At 42.1% G+C, this 15604-nt stretch overlaps 1 protein-coding gene across 1 annotated transcript; it reads right to left on the reverse strand.

Annotated features, from left to right (window-relative positions):
* Nucleotides 1-1546: 1546 nt before the first annotated feature.
* On the reverse strand, nucleotides 1547-15199 carry pank4 (pantothenate kinase 4 (inactive)). The gene is made up of 19 exons (XM_069678162.1): nucleotides 15076-15199; nucleotides 14514-14596; nucleotides 13432-13640; nucleotides 12974-13157; nucleotides 12184-12276; nucleotides 11930-12083; nucleotides 10991-11172; nucleotides 10701-10782; nucleotides 9300-9400; nucleotides 8130-8285; nucleotides 7818-7930; nucleotides 7342-7429; nucleotides 5486-5637; nucleotides 4889-4944; nucleotides 4619-4668; nucleotides 3680-3784; nucleotides 3495-3595; nucleotides 3307-3375; nucleotides 1547-3145 (listed from the first exon to the last, which is right to left on the reverse strand). The coding sequence occupies exons 1-19, from the start codon at nucleotides 15197-15199 to the stop codon at nucleotides 2881-2883; spliced, it is 2367 nt and encodes a 788-aa protein (XP_069534263.1). The 3' UTR covers nucleotides 1547-2880.
* Nucleotides 15200-15604: the final 405 nt, after the last annotated feature.

The following is a 15604-nucleotide window of genomic DNA, read 5'->3' on the forward strand; positions in this document are numbered from 1 at the left end:
AAAGATGCAAATATTATGATTTTCAGAGCTCGAATAAAGCGAAGAAAACAAGTTCTTTTTCACAAATTAATATCTGGTGGGATAACCTGGTTTATAATTACAGCTTTCATGCATCTCTGCATGCTCTCCACCAGTCTGTCACAGTGCTGTTTGGTGACGTTAGGCCGCTCTTTGTTCGATGGCTTGTGACCATCCATCGTCCTCTCGATCACATTCAGGAGGTTTTCAATGAGGTTCAGGTCTGGATGGGCTGACCATGACATGTCGAGAGAGATGCTGATTAGAGGAACATTTGGAGTGGTCTCTTAGTTTTTTTATATTGTGTTCATGTTGTAAAGAAAATAACAGCGCATATGTGCAGCAGAACGCGCCCGGCATGGGTCAGGCGCTGTCATCATGAAGGACAGCACTTCTAATTTGAATTGGATGAAGAGGAAACAAACACATGTACTGTGTGTCAAACATTAAGAACAGCAGAAATACATAGAAGTGTAACGTTTTAGCTGTAATGCACATTTTATTATTGACAAATCACATATTATATAGTCATCGCGTATTTACCTTATATTGCTCAGGCCAAAGGGATCCATACATCCATGTATTGTCTATACTGCTATCCTGTTCAGCATTGCGTGGGGCTGGAGCCAATCCCAGCTGTCTTTGGGTGAGAGGCGGGGTTACACCCTGGACTGATCGCCTGTCAATCACAGGGCTGACAAATAGAGACCGACAACGTTACACGCTCACATTCACACCTACGGGCAATAGACACCAATGAACCTAACCAGCATGTCTTTGGACTGTGGGAGGAAGCCGTAGCACCCGCAGGGAACCCACACGTGCACGGGGAGAACATGCAAACTCCACACGTAAAGGCCCACTTCGTCCCAACTGGGATTCGAACCAGGAACCTTCTAGCTGTGAGGCGACACCACTGCACCACCGTGCAGCTGGCCAAAGGGAAGTATTTTTTATCAGTGTGGATATAAATCACTTAAAGTTCTGGTTCACCTGCAAGAAAGAGAACACCCAGAATGAAACATAATGATTATAAATTCACGTCGATGTGGGTGTTGTGCTCCCGTGTAAAAGAGGGGTTGAGCCCATCATGAGTTTACTGAAGTATCCCTGTCACCATTGGACATTCTACATTCAGAGAAAATACAGAACACTTAAAACCAGGGCAAATATCACGCAGGCATACATAGACGCCACTTAATCCATGAGGGTGTCTTGCAGAACTGATGTGTGTGTGTGAGTGCATTTTAGCAGTCAGAGTGACGAGCGAGAGGAAAAGTAGGAGGACCCCCTGCCAGGCGTCCTCATGCATTAACAACCCGCAGCTTCCCAGCAGGCATCAACCAGCACATACCGGGGTGTCGAGCTTTTATACCGCCGGGGGCAGGTTCGCTTTTTTAATATGGGGCAACTTTCAACTCTCCATATTCCTCTGCACGGCAGCAAGCTCTCCTGACTCATGCACTGAGAGGAATGAACACAGACAGACACACGACAAGGATTTCACCTTTTAATTAAAATTGATTGTCAGGAGAATAATACACAAAGTTGTGCTTGGTGCGCTTAACTGAAATCAAGAAAACAAATTTATATATGTGTATAAATATATACATATACACACACATATAATAATATATCACATGTATGTACAAATGGCAAATGAGTATTGCAACGCGAGTCCACATTTCAAGCAAACTGTAACTTCAGGGAACGTTTTCACACCGAGGCGGGATGTTAAATCAGATCCCCGTGAATTCACATATTAAGATGAAGTTACTGATGCAGGCAGCTTCTTCACAGCCACGCAGTGTTTGATGCTTGTTCTAACTAGTTGCTGCAGAGTTATTGCCTTCAAACAGTTGCAGTTTTGATGGAGGGATGGACACAGCTTGTATTTGTACAGGTAATTACAGTTAATGCATGGACTCGTGCCACAGCCAGCTCAGTGAAAGTGATGCTTTGATCAGAGTCAGTTTGAATATTTCACCTGAAAAACGCAGTGTTGATTTTGACACCAAGCACCCTGGGAGAGATTTTAGAACTCGTTAAAAAGAAATCTACATCACAGTCGAATACTGCCACCTTGTGGAGGAACGAAATCTCTTAGTGATAAAGTGCTGCTTCTCCCTCTGATCACACGTTTTCCCTGATGCCACTTTAACAGCTACACAAGTGACAGAAAAATTAATCTCACTTCAGTTACTGGCAGTGATTAAAAAAAAAAAAAGATTCATGGATTCTTCTTTGAGTTAAAATACCAGAAACAAAAGCAGATATTTGATGTGTTTGCAGCCTTTAATATGAATTAAAAGCTTTAGGTGAATGATGCTTTCATCACATCAGCCTCAAGGCACATTAAATACACTTTATGTAAAAAGTGTTAACTGCTGAAAGCTGTAATTATGCTGCAGCTCTCTCTCCAACACGCAAACACACACCTGTCAAAGGATCTCTTTAGGGTGCTCAGTGACGTGTGATTGCAGCATGTCAACGACTGATGCTAAAAAAAGTGTCAAATAAACGTTTTCATTCATTTTCTAACACGCTGAAAATCTCACCTGTCGTAACAGTCAGTTAACAAACACAGCCAGTGATTATGAGTCTTGAAAACTCCGGGTGCTGAATATGTTGGTAGCAAACTAAGTGATTGTGCAGGATGTTGGACAGAATCCTGCAACAAAGCGGTCATTAAATCACAATGTAAAACCTCCCTGGTAACGCTCACCTTTAAAACCCGCCTAAAATTTCACAATCAGCTTTGCAATCATTCACTCAGTGGCAGTATACGATCCTCATCCTTACATTCAGAGCTCCAGCTGATCCGTCCTGGTCGCTCGACTTCTTTCATTCTCAAACGTGAGCTCAGTCACGCTCACGATGGAGTCCGCACTGCAGTTCTGAGTTCTGGCCGGGTTTTCCAGCCGGTACCTCGTACTTGAAGACGACGCTGAAAAGTTTCCCTCCCAGTCGGTCGGCCAGCCACGAGTTCTTGATGACGGCCATCTTGAGGCTCTCGCAGCTGAGCATGGCGTAGTAGTTGGTGTGGATGGCTCGGCCCATTCCCTCGATGATCACTAGGTCGGTTTTACGCTCGCGAACCACCATCGCCAAGACTTTGTCCAGACGGCTGGAAATGACAGACGCAGAGAATCACACATTTGCTGCAGACTTCTTCACCAGGTGCTCAAGTTTCTTGCATGATTTCTTGCATCACAATGGAGCTGCAGAAATTTCTCCGGCTAAAGAGAAGCTGAAAAGTAAAAAGTGTAAAACTGCCAAATAACCAACCTCAGATCCAGGCAGGGTGAACTGGACCCGCTCTGTACCAACGTCAGCCTGTCCTCCCTCAGACCAGCCCTGCACAAAACACTCCACAGTTCACTCAAGATCTACTTCAAGTGTTTAAAAAATGCTTTTTATAGTTTATAGATAAGTTATAGATGGAATTATGGCTTTATGATCTATTAAAAACTCACTGAATCACTGGATCCATAGCAGCGATTCTTTCTGTCAATATTTGCAGTTCACCGTTCGTTACATCATTTAAAGCAGGACCAGAGTTGCTCGCCAACACAACCTAAAAGTGGATGGATAAAAGAGTTGCATTGAATTGTTTTTAAGTGTTATATTTTGTAAATGACGTAGTTAAGACTTTCCTCACCTCTGTTCCTCGAGAGAGAAGCTCTCGGACAAAAGGCATCACCCCTAGGATGATGTCTACTCCACTATTATCTACGAAAAACAAGGCACACTTATGAGGAGGACCCTGCAAGAGAAAACCAGGACGGATTGTATTCAAGCACTCATCAACAACAGCAAACAAAATTGACACACTCAGCAGGTACATGAAATATTACGAGAGCTTAAAAGCTGTTATCTGTGTTTACATAGCTGTGCCTGGAGGTGACAATGTCTTAGTTAAGCTCTTTTCCCACTGGTCAAAGAAACAGCTAACACCGGCTTTTTTGCTTAATGGTGAAGGCTACAATCGACATTCAGACCCGAGTCAAACGACTCTGCAGTACACCCGGGTAATTATCGCCTCGCTTTCGATCAGCATTGATGGGAACACAAAACCTGTGTTGACATGGGCATAGCATCGCGCCGGAGAGGAGTAGATTATCCTACCCTTCTCCAGCGTGATGCTATGCTCCGTCGGTAACTTCTGCGACTCCTCGTCATCTCAGCTACAAATTCTGCCCGTCTCTGTCCGAGCAGCGCTCGAACATCGTTACAAATTTGTCTGCGCCGAGTTTGATAGACAGACTGAGTGAGTAATAGATACGATAAAGACCTAACCACCGTACCATCTTCACTGTTTGCTAACCCTGTCTTCTGCGCTTTTGTGAAGCAGCTGAAAAGAGACTGAAAGGAGCTTACTTCACTGGCGATGGGAAAAGAGACGATCAGACATTTATTCGCGGGTCTTCCCGGGTCTGAAAAACCTGCGTCAACGCGCTACATTTGGTGGGAAAGGGGTATACGTTTGCTTTCCTTCTTAGTCATCTGTGTTAAAATGTGTGTGTACTCATGGCACCCGTAAGTGCTTTTGAATTGAATAATTTGTTTTTTAAAAGAAAAAGCAGAGAAAGAGGCTGACCTTTAGCCTCTCAAACCACTGGTCGTAGGAGTCGATGAGCCATGGCCGCTCTGAGAAGAAAAAGGAAACCAAAAAAAATCAGTTATTCAGCTGCTTCTATCATAAAGACTCAGTCATCAACTTGACAAGTTTATCATTACTTAGAATTTCTTAAAAGACTTGAAGGCATTTGAAAACATTACAGCTGATGCCTGTCAGTGTGTCAAAACAAAAAGAGAAGAAACACATTGAAACATAAAGACAACAAAGAGAGGAGAAATACTTGGATACCTTCCAGCTGTCGTTTTGCCTGTTCAAACCCAAACTCGGGATCAGATTCAAGGACGCTGAACGACAAAAACAAAACATATCAGTTTGAAAGTAAGTCAGTAAAAACGCCAAATTCCAAACACTGAGATATAAACACGAATGTTAGTATTAAATGAATGCTGAAGCTGAGCCTGCAGATAAAATGTTCTGTCTGCTCTCAAATCAGAGAGAGAAGAAATCTGCCTTTTAGGAGTCAAAAGACAAAGTTATTGAGACTCACACGGAAGTTTCAAAGGGTGACAAAATCGTCTAAAGGAATCACTGGTATAGAGTCATTGTCTTCGTTGGGATGCAGGAAAAGCAGCCTCAATATTTTATTTGTCTGTTTACTTTTAATCCACACTGCCAACTGTTTGAAGTCAGACTATCCCAGGGTAGCTAACAAATAAAAAACATTGGAACATTGCCAAACACACAGCGGAAAAACTCCCTTTTAAAAGCAGCATGAATCAACAAGATATGCAGCCAGAGCCTCTCCCACCACCCACCATCAGACAGAACAGAGCAAACAATCAACCCGGCTGCTCACAGGATATAAAAACCATCAAGCCGACTCACTCTGACACGGCCTTGGCTCCCCAGTCGAACACATTCCCGGCCAGGACGCCCCTGACGAGGGCGAACTGCCTCTCCTCCCAGCTCAACTCGTCCAGCGACTTCACCGCCTTCTCGTAGTACTTGAGAGCCATGTCGTTCTCCTTCTGCTTGATCTACAAAAGAAACCGAAATGGTTCAGACACGTTTGTATGGAGTCAAAGACTGGTGATGAGAAGAGCGCAGCAGAGATGAGATTTTGTTACAACAAGATGGGAATATGTCAAAGAATAATGTACTGCAAATAATCATGAGGTAGTGAAAATGGTCTGTTTAACATCATGACATAAGTAGAGTTGTCTAGAATTGTCTCCGATACAGCCTAAAACACGAGTACGCCAGTGTTTTCTTGTCCTAAACCGCAGCATAGACAGAATCGATATTATGGCTGCTAATACCAACTTGTTTTCGGGTAGCATAGTAGTGTGAGTCATGTGACAATCGCAAACAAAAACAGTATGGTGCTAGCAATACTGCGGAGAGTGTAATGTTAGTCAAAGCTACCAAAACGTCAGCAATCAGGGGGGAATTCACTAAAGGATTGCGCGGCTTTAGCGCCCTCAAAACCTGTGCAAATGACACAAAAAGACTCCGCCTCATTCTTTAAGCACACGCAGAGGGTTGAATGCACCCCAAAGTGTGCTGCAGAGCAAACAGCGTCTCTGTGCTCCTTGCGTGTATTTAAATGACTCATTATGCAGATATTCGGGGCAAATTTGGCCCCTTTCTATGCTAATGAGCCTGGTGGCAAAAAGCGTGCAATTCACAAACGCCAGCGCTCACAGCACTGTGCAGTTAGTGTGACAATGTTACTGTCTGCAGAGAGCTGGTGGTAACCGCTGTTAAAAGTGATCATGACGACACTTCCACTTTTTATGTGTCCAAAAAATTGATTTATCTGTAAAAAATAATCTTTAATAATATGACAAAATATTATTAACAATCGGGAGATCAATCGGTCCGGGGCTGTGCGAGGCTCAACCCCGGCACACGGGCACACTTTGGAGCTGTTACGCATGATAGGGATTATAGCATGGACGAGCTGCTGCTGTTGGCTCGTTTAAAAAAATGAAGCTTTGTTACAGTGAGTGAAACACCTGTCGAGTCTATAAACTGTTAAAAGAGCTGCCCCCTCCTCTCCCTGCTCATCATCGATCTGTGGATGGTGTTGAGCTCCATCAGAGTGGAGCTCAGTTAATGCCTGAGAGCGCAGCACGGTGCAGCAGGGAGTGGAGGTGCAGACAGCTTCTCTCCACAGACACAAGACAAGAGCAAACTGCACGGATCTCCGAAACTTTATGGGCGTGTTTGCGCTTGATTATCATCAGTGCAATTTGCTTTGTGAATCGGACCTTGAGACGGAGCAGTTAGCGGGGCCAATGATGCGCTATCAGCGGCCGCAATTAATTCTTAGTGAACTCCCCCCTTAAGTGTTTTAATTACCAAACATTTTAAGGCTGTTTTCTTATTTGAAGTTGAAATAATGTCATGTTAAAAAACAATAGTGCGTCTATGATGGACACGGCACCTCGAGAGCTGCTAATGTTAGCTTAGCTTGTTTAAAGGTCTGTTTTAAGCTTCCTTCAGTGAGCTGAGCCAGGCCTTACAACAATGAAAGCAATCATATCACATCCATAAAGGGTTACCAATAGACAGCTACCAATAAAATATAAATAATATGTTTTTTATCACAATGATTTCAGAGCGCTACTCTGTATCTGGGTCAGAACATCTATGGCTGCATGAACACATAAAAAACTAGATGAACAGGAAAAGGACACAACAAGCACACAGAATATGTTGATAGATTTCACTCAGACCTTCGAGTAGGGATCAGGAAAGTTGAACTCGTTTAAACAGTGTTCCCTCGTGTCTAACAGACTTCTGACAGTGAGGGATCCATAAGCACTAGGTGAGAAGAGAAGCACTCTACATTAGGCAGAGAGGAAAACATACACATAACGGAGGCTGGTGGTCGATGTAAAGCATTTTTCATTGGTGTTGCAAATGCAGACCTAGTTTCGTTTTTTTGTCCAGTTTTAGTGCTTTAAAGTTCATCTCTGCAGTTTTTGCTAATGAATCATTGACAGAATTCTTAAGACTGACATATTGCACAACTACACCTGAATCCTGGAATCTTAAACAAATCTAACATCAACATTTTTCCCTGAGAAAGAACACCAGTAGATACAGCAGGTTTGAAAACATGAAACTAATGCAGACTTAAAGAAAGATTTGAGGTTTAGTCCACTAAAAGCCGTCAGGTCTGGTGTGCAGAAATAAAAACAGTCCTTACAAAGGCTGGTTGCGGAGCGTCTGAAGCTTGTGTCGGTATTTCTGGCGGAACTTCTCGGCTCGTTCGGCCGCCTCCGGCATGTCGGGCTGGCTCGCTATGGCTCTCTTAACAACCTACTCGGGGGGGAAAAAAACAGAACACATTCACAACATGCAGCAAGCCACCACTGAGTGAACATTTAGGGGCTTTATGGTCTGAATAACTTAATGCATAACTTGCTAAAATCAACCAGCACTCTGCTAACAGTCTTATGGGAACTTTGAAACGAGGGTTTTTGCATTTGTATTCCAAAAACATAAACTTCCATCCTACCCCGTCTAGAGCCTCTTCGAAGCAGTAGAGCCAGTACTCCCGGGCCAGAGCGTCCTCTGTGAGGTCCACAGTGTCGGGGATGTACGATGAAGCGTCCTGCAGCAGAGGCAGATTCACCAGCTGCCTCTCCAGACGGTCCATCTCCAGCATGTCGAACTAGACACCACAAAGAGACGAGCCACATGTTGTCTGTAAAATCAGGCTGCTAAATGCTTCTTCTAGCTCCTCAAAACAAAGCCTATTCCTGCTATTTTTAATTCTAGCATATATTTCCTTTGTCTTAGCAACACTGTGGCACCAATTTAGTATTTTCTTTATTAATACAACAAAAAGAAGATGCACTTCTAGCAGGATGTTTTCCTAAAAGCCAGTGGAAGCCAGACAATTCATTCATTGTGGGATAAAATCAATAATCTATTAGAGAAAATCTGTTGTTATTTAAAGGACACACCACATCATGGAGGGTTTCTCGAGTAGAAAACACGATGAGCTAATATTTCATCAGCAGACCTGCATCGCACTTTGCAAGTTTGCACTAATAAAGAACAGTTAATGGAAGCTGGGGCAGCAGGAAACATTCGAGGTGTGAGTGGATTCAAGAGCAGCTAATGCTAACAGCTCCTGATGCTAAGGGGAACTACAAGCTCAAAGTGTCACACCAAGGATTCAAAGTCAAATACATCAAACACTGTTATTTTCCATCTTCACTCCAAATGATGACCAAAAATGATTTAGTACGTAAGTAAGCAAGATCTATAGCAGAATCCAAGGTGAAGCTAAAGCTAAGCTAAGAGAAAAACCTGCTTTCAGGTCTCTGAACAAACTGTGAGCAGGAGCCAAACATCATCAAACCAGAGCACACGAGTCAAGCAGACGGAGGTACTTACAGGAAACTGAAGGAGAGAGTGAGGTAGACAAAGGAATGAGGAGAGGAAAAGAGAGATGATCGCAGATTAATGAGTCTTTGTACGACTGATTCTGTGAGGGCAGTGGGGACAGTGTTTCCAAAAAGGAGATACAAATGTGCAAAAAGCTTAAATGTGAACAGTTTGACAGAGAGAGTAGGGGGGAATTAAAACCAATGAATCAGCAGCAGAGTGAAACAGGTCAAGAGGTTTCAAGGTGCCATTTATTTCATCTACTCGCTCTTTGCTTCCTCTGCAGACTCACCGTTCCACTCCGCGCACGCTGCATGGGATTCATATCTGGAGAAACGCTCATCAGGCCGGAGCTTCCTGCATAATTCTCCCCCCAGCTGTACTGGTTTGGATCTAGGAGTACAAGATGCAAATATGATATACTTTCCGTGGCACAACATTCGAATTTAAGTGCATTTTATCATTAATTGACCTCTTTTATCCCACCGTGTAGCTGGTCGTGTCTGAACATCACCCTCTAAAATAAACCTGTTAAAGTTTAGTATCTAAATGTCTATGGCACCAAGTTAGCTAGAAGATTCTGACAGTCATTATACCTAATTAAATAATAATTTATGAATAATTTAGTTATTATAGTTCTTATCACACTAATTTTGGCCTTTATTTGTTCCTGTACTCATTATAACCTACTTCACTTGGTTAAATGTGTTTATGTGAAAACAGACAGTTTAGTTTCACAGCTGAAGTCCAGGGATTTTATTCATTCCTGATGTCAGTGAAAACTTGCAAGAATCTGTGTGTGTGGGAGGACCTTCATGTGTGTGAAAGTGCAGTGAAGAGTTGAGCCACAGTGTTTTTAAAAATAAACAAGCAGTTGGTTACTCCTGATCTTAGTTTGGGGTTTCACGGCAAGTAATTCCTTGTAATAACCCCCGCTTTCCACCTTAAAATTATGGAGTCTTTTGTGTTATTACATAAAACCCCATTAAAATCCATTTTAATTTGCAGCGGTAACATGACAACAAATGGAAACGTTTAAAGGGCCAGTTTGCCGATTTTCAAACTCAGTCCTATCATGCTATTAGGGGGAGCTAATGCCATTATGGTTAAAAATAAGACATTTATTTAGCTCTGTGCCTTTGGAGGACGTTATCTGCTTCTTCAATGGGCCCTGGAAAACCTGCCAGGGAGCTCGCTAAACTATACTTCCTTAATCTAGGAGGCCCGTCTCCAATGTCATGTCTTGTTCAAAATCGTCAGGTTTGAAATGCAGACTGTTTTAGACGATCCAGCGGTATATTCTCGACGATTCCTGGTTCTGAATCGCTCTGACCCATTGCCTACAGCGAAAACAGTAGTATTTCACTACAGCTTCTCTCTCTGGGACGTTCCTTTCAGAGGGAGGGGCGCAATGCACGCTGGGTGTTGCAGGAATGTAGAATGAGTGAAACTACGAGCTGTTTGTACAACTTTCTCCACAGCTATGGTGCAAATTTCAAATATTATTGCTTCCATCAGTAACAGAGAACACCAGCTTTGACTGACAGTGGCATTTTCCCGGGGCGAATTGCTCCTAAGGGGGTTGAATTCTGTGCAAGAGCTGTAAATAAGATTCTGTGTAGAAACCCTGCATGCAGTGACTCAATGATACCAAATGGAGGACAGTAAAGTCCATTTGTGGGTGTGTCCTTACTGTCTTCCTCTGCTCCTTTAAGAAAAGCTCCAATGGCTCCCAGGTAACCTTCATGTCTCAGGAACAAGGCCTGGACTTCACCCTGCACAAGAAGGAGGAGGTTAGATTGTAAAAATCTGGGTTGTAGGTGAAAGTTCAGCTGATGTCGAGTTCAGCTGATAACAAACCTAGTTCAGGACTAAAGGAGATAATGAGGAGCACAAAGGCACTCTGGGTTCATTATCTAATTGAATGTAGCAGTCATGCTTTAGGGGGCGGAGCAGGAGGGTTATCGGAGGAAGAGTTCTTGCCTTGGTGAAGAAGTTGATGCTGTATGTGATGGTGTGCATGGTGACAGGGTGTCCTCTGATGAAGAAGCCTCCAAAGTAAACTCTGGACAGGTTGTGCAGCTTTGCATACAGACAGGCCAGCTGCCCGATGTCGTTACTGATCATGTGGAGTAAGCTCTTAGCCATGTCTTCTTTAGAAAACTCTGTTATTCAAAAGAAGAAATACAACATACAGGCAAAATGAACACATTACAGAACTGAAGCCATGACTAAAGGCGTTATAAAGACTGTGCATTAACAGTACAACAGCAGCAGAATCAAATCTAAGAGCTTTCTATTCTTTTCCATATTGTGTTGGCACCCTGGTCGTTTTCTGTTCAGATAAGGAAGCTTCTTACTAACTTCCTCCTGTTCAGTGGCAGCACAAAGTAGGACAAAACCATGTGCGGTATTTTCAAACTGAAACTGTCTAAACCACTCAACATCTGATTTGTAGCAGCAGACCGAGATTAACAGGATTTGTTTTGATTATCAAGAGGAAGTTGTGACTCTCTTCTGCCAGCCTCACATTTCCTAACACTTGCAAGTGCATGACGAGAACGACGCTGTATCAGAACTGGGTGAGAGGTCATCACTTCACTTCAACTTCACCTTGGCAGAAAGGCTTCACAAACACAAAGGGAATATAAAAAAAATAGACCTTGTGAAATCTCTGCAAGAGCTAAACTCCTTCCTTTGATTGTGAAGTCTGCAGCTGGCAGTGGCTAAGTTTCGATTCACAGAAGGTTATAATGTCTTCCAATAATGATGTGTTAGGATTGAAGTAAAGGTAGTTTAATCTGACATATATTGGGGGAACTACAGTAAAACTCTTTGCAATATTCTGGGCATAAGGATGGAGAGCATAGAAGTGGATTACACCTGCAGGAGTGGCTTAAGTTCATAAAATCAATGTGTCACCTTTGTCAGCAGTCGCAGACTTTCCAAAACTGCTCGCAATAAGATCTCCAGTCATACCCAACGACCCGTAAGACCCTCCGTAGATATCTTTCACCAGCATGTCGACACTCGTGTGCTGCCCTTTGGAGGCCAATTGGAGCAACTCATCGAATCTCTGCAGGAGAGAAAAGTATATGAGGCTTAAGTTGACAAAATATTGCACTAAGAAGATTTTTAACGGAACCAAATACAGCAGAAAAGTTGTTTAGGCAAACCTTTGTTTTGGTGAGCAAGGCTCCAAGGCCCCAGAACGTCCCTCCACCTATCGAGCTTCCTCCTATTCGCTCAAATTTGTCCTCCGATTCAACCTGTTGAAGAGAGAGAGAGTGGTTACCTGTGTGCATCATATTTATTGAGATCAGAAGAGCCTGATTGTTTGTTGTGATACACCGTGTACACTTTGATATTACAGTGAAAACAATGGCGTGTGCTGCACAAATATAATGACAGCACTCTGCAGACTGGGGTTAGCTTTTCCTGCACTATAGTCTGTATTCAAGACATTGTTTTTGCATCTTGGTCAAGATTAAGGCTGATGCAGAATTTGCTCAAAGCCACTTCAAGAACAGAAACTACTAAATGATTTATATTTTTTGGCTTATAAGGTATTAACATGTTCCTGTTATAAAACAACATAGCAGTAACCATAGCATAAAGACAGATACTATGCTTTTGCTTTAGATTTGGGCTGAAAGTAACAACACAATGATTATTTGAAACTGCGATTGCAGTCTTGATTTGCTGTTTGGAGTAGAAAATGTCAGAGGGTGAAGAAAAACTCTCAAGGGGACGATTAGTTTGTTCGGATGAACATAAAAAAGAAGAAAATAATCAGACTAAAAAAGCCAAAATTAAAGTCCGATCTGTGATTTTGCCTCATACATGATTATAAAATAACTACAGCTAAATTTTCAATCTCTGTACAAACCAATCAAACGACTATCATCAGACTTTTCAACAGGTAAACTCACTTTCCCCCCAAACGCTGGCTCGGTCTGTCATTACCTTAACTATGGACACACCAGAGCCGATGTTTACGAGCAGGTAAGGGAAGATGTCGGGCTGAGTCGTCTGAAAGCGGAACTCTGAGTCGGCGTGTTTGGCGTACACAAAAGCCTCATGGGGAATGTTCCTCAGCACAAAGTTGCAGCCCTTTATGAGGCAGGTCATCTCGTCCTCTTTGTCCACCCTGCAACAAATGCAACACAGACAAGAGTCCATTAGCTCAAACAAAGCCAGAATATCCACAACATTCTTCATAGGGTCCAATAAACAATCATATTTGACCTCTGATTCAACATGATGTACAGGAAGAGAACAGGATATAGCTGTGTGTATGAATGAGATACAATAAGGGCCCTTCCTGTTTTTGTTTCTACATGCAGCACAAAACAGCATCAGACCAAAGCTGAGTGACACAGCACACATAACGTTTTTGCAATATTTACAGCTTGTTTACTCACTTGAGTCCGAGTTTTCTCTCAATGAGTTCTTTGAACTTGTACGCCCCTCCACCGGTGGCTTTGATAACTTTGGTTTCCGTGTTGACCAGATGGTCTTTGATGAAGTCCAAACATGTTTCGATGTAAGCATTTTCAAATTTGATGAAGTGCAGGCGTGCAGTGACCTCCTCCTGCACAGAGATTTCATACAGCTTGTCACCGGTAGCCTCCTGGGACACAGAGGGGACGGAAACACAGAGGAGAAAGATTGGAATATATGTGTTGTGTTTACATCTTGTAGTTTAGCCTTGTTAGATTATCTTTCAATGGTGGTATCTAGACAATAAAAAATGCAGATTTAGCAAGTTTATTTATAAAGCACCATTCATACATAGAGCAATTCAAAGTGCTTTACACAGTTAAAAACAGAGCATTATGATAGGCCTAAAATAAAGAATACAAAATATAGTTAAATATAAAAACAGGTCCGATCAGAAAAATGCAACAGTATGCTTCTACTGAATTAATTATAACTCGTCAGTTATAATTTTCTCATGGGTGCCAGACCCTAGAGTCCCAGACTCCCAGACTATAACGCCGTTAGTATTACCCAGCCAGTATTCGTACAACAGTGTTTTCTGCTTTCTAAGTTCATGCCCTGAACTTTCCTCTTCTTTAATTATAACTTGTCAGTTGTACTTTTCCTTAGTTTTTAGAATTACGAGAATTATTTTTCTCTTAGGTCCCAGACCCTGGAGTCCCAGACTCCTACTGCTGCAATATTCAATCTCCCATTTTAAAAGATGTTCAAATAAGAAATAGATTAAAATGTAAGATCAATTAAAAATGATTAAATATTGATTATAAAGGGAATATATTAAAATATAAGATCAATTAAAATAATTCATTAAAATTAATTAAAATAGCAGAAGTGCAGACAAGGGGTGCATAGTTCAAAAAAATAGTTCAGCCATTAGAGAGTAACGTAGCCCGAGTGACAAAGGAACGTTTTTAGCTTTGACTTAAAGGTGGCAAGTGATAACAACTTTAAAACGATACCTGGGACACAACTTTTCATTTACAGAAACCTATGAAAAAAATACCTTCGTAGAGTGGTCGAAAGATCGCACTTTGGCCACTTTGTGTTGTACAGTGGAGTAGTAGGCAAGCTTCGTGAGAGACCCACCTGTTAAAGAGAAACAGCAATGACAATGTCCGATGGAAAACCCCTTAGAAGACGGAAGCTTAACAAATGTAAGTGGATTAAGATCATGATTTAAACAAAACCTTAATAAACTATGAAACTGTAAGGATAGTCAAGCAGACACGCATAAGCCTTATTACAGGCTAGCTGCAGCTCACGCTCTTGCACTTGTTAAAGTTGGCCAGGTTGTTCAGCACACACCCACTTACCCACGTTAACTAAAGATAATCCTTACACTCACCTGGCTTTCAAATTGAAGGTTAACACACTTGCTGCCCAACAAATTGAAATTAAACTCGACTTTAAGCGGCTAACGTTAGCTTTATGTTGTTTACTTTCTCTTAAAGTCATGTGTTGTCATAGTATCAGGCTGCGGCGGAGCTGGTCCATAACACGGAGATAAGAGACGTTTGAGAGAAACTGGCTGACGAAATAAAGAAAACTTTCATATCATTGCTTACCTATGTCTATAGCGAACCTCTTTGCATTCTCCAAATTCCGGAATATTTCGTCGGGCGGCAGAGTAATGCTTTTATCCATGGTATGACTACTTGTGCTGCTGTCAAGTCGAACACATTCCGCCATGGTCGACAATGATTTGACGCTGCGTGCGTGGCGTGCGTGCGTACGTGTTCTCTGTCATCCAATCAGAATCTACGTACAGTCTGAGGCGGGGGGCGTCGTCTTGTAAACATTTCATCAACACTGTTAGCTTAGTAAAGCCTTTTGAACCAAATGTTTTTCATCATGTTTGTCCGCATCTATATTTAAAAAAGATGCAAAATTATAATTATAAAATTAATCACTGTAACTGCCCATTAACAACCTACACACTAAAATTGCACATTTACAACTGTGAAGACTGCATGGTACATTAAAACCTCTACCTCCCTGTAATGTTTTTTTACATTTAACATGTTAGTTTTATATTTTAGATTTACTTTAGTAGGTTTACTTTTCAGATATGTTAGTTTAATATAGTTCAGGTTA

Source organism: Semicossyphus pulcher, unplaced genomic scaffold (genome assembly GCF_022749685.1).
Source record: "Semicossyphus pulcher isolate SPU_LCO1_2020_fin unplaced genomic scaffold, fSemPul1.0.p SCAF_3, whole genome shotgun sequence".
NCBI classification, from domain to species: Eukaryota; Metazoa; Chordata; class Actinopteri; order Labriformes; family Labridae; genus Semicossyphus; species Semicossyphus pulcher.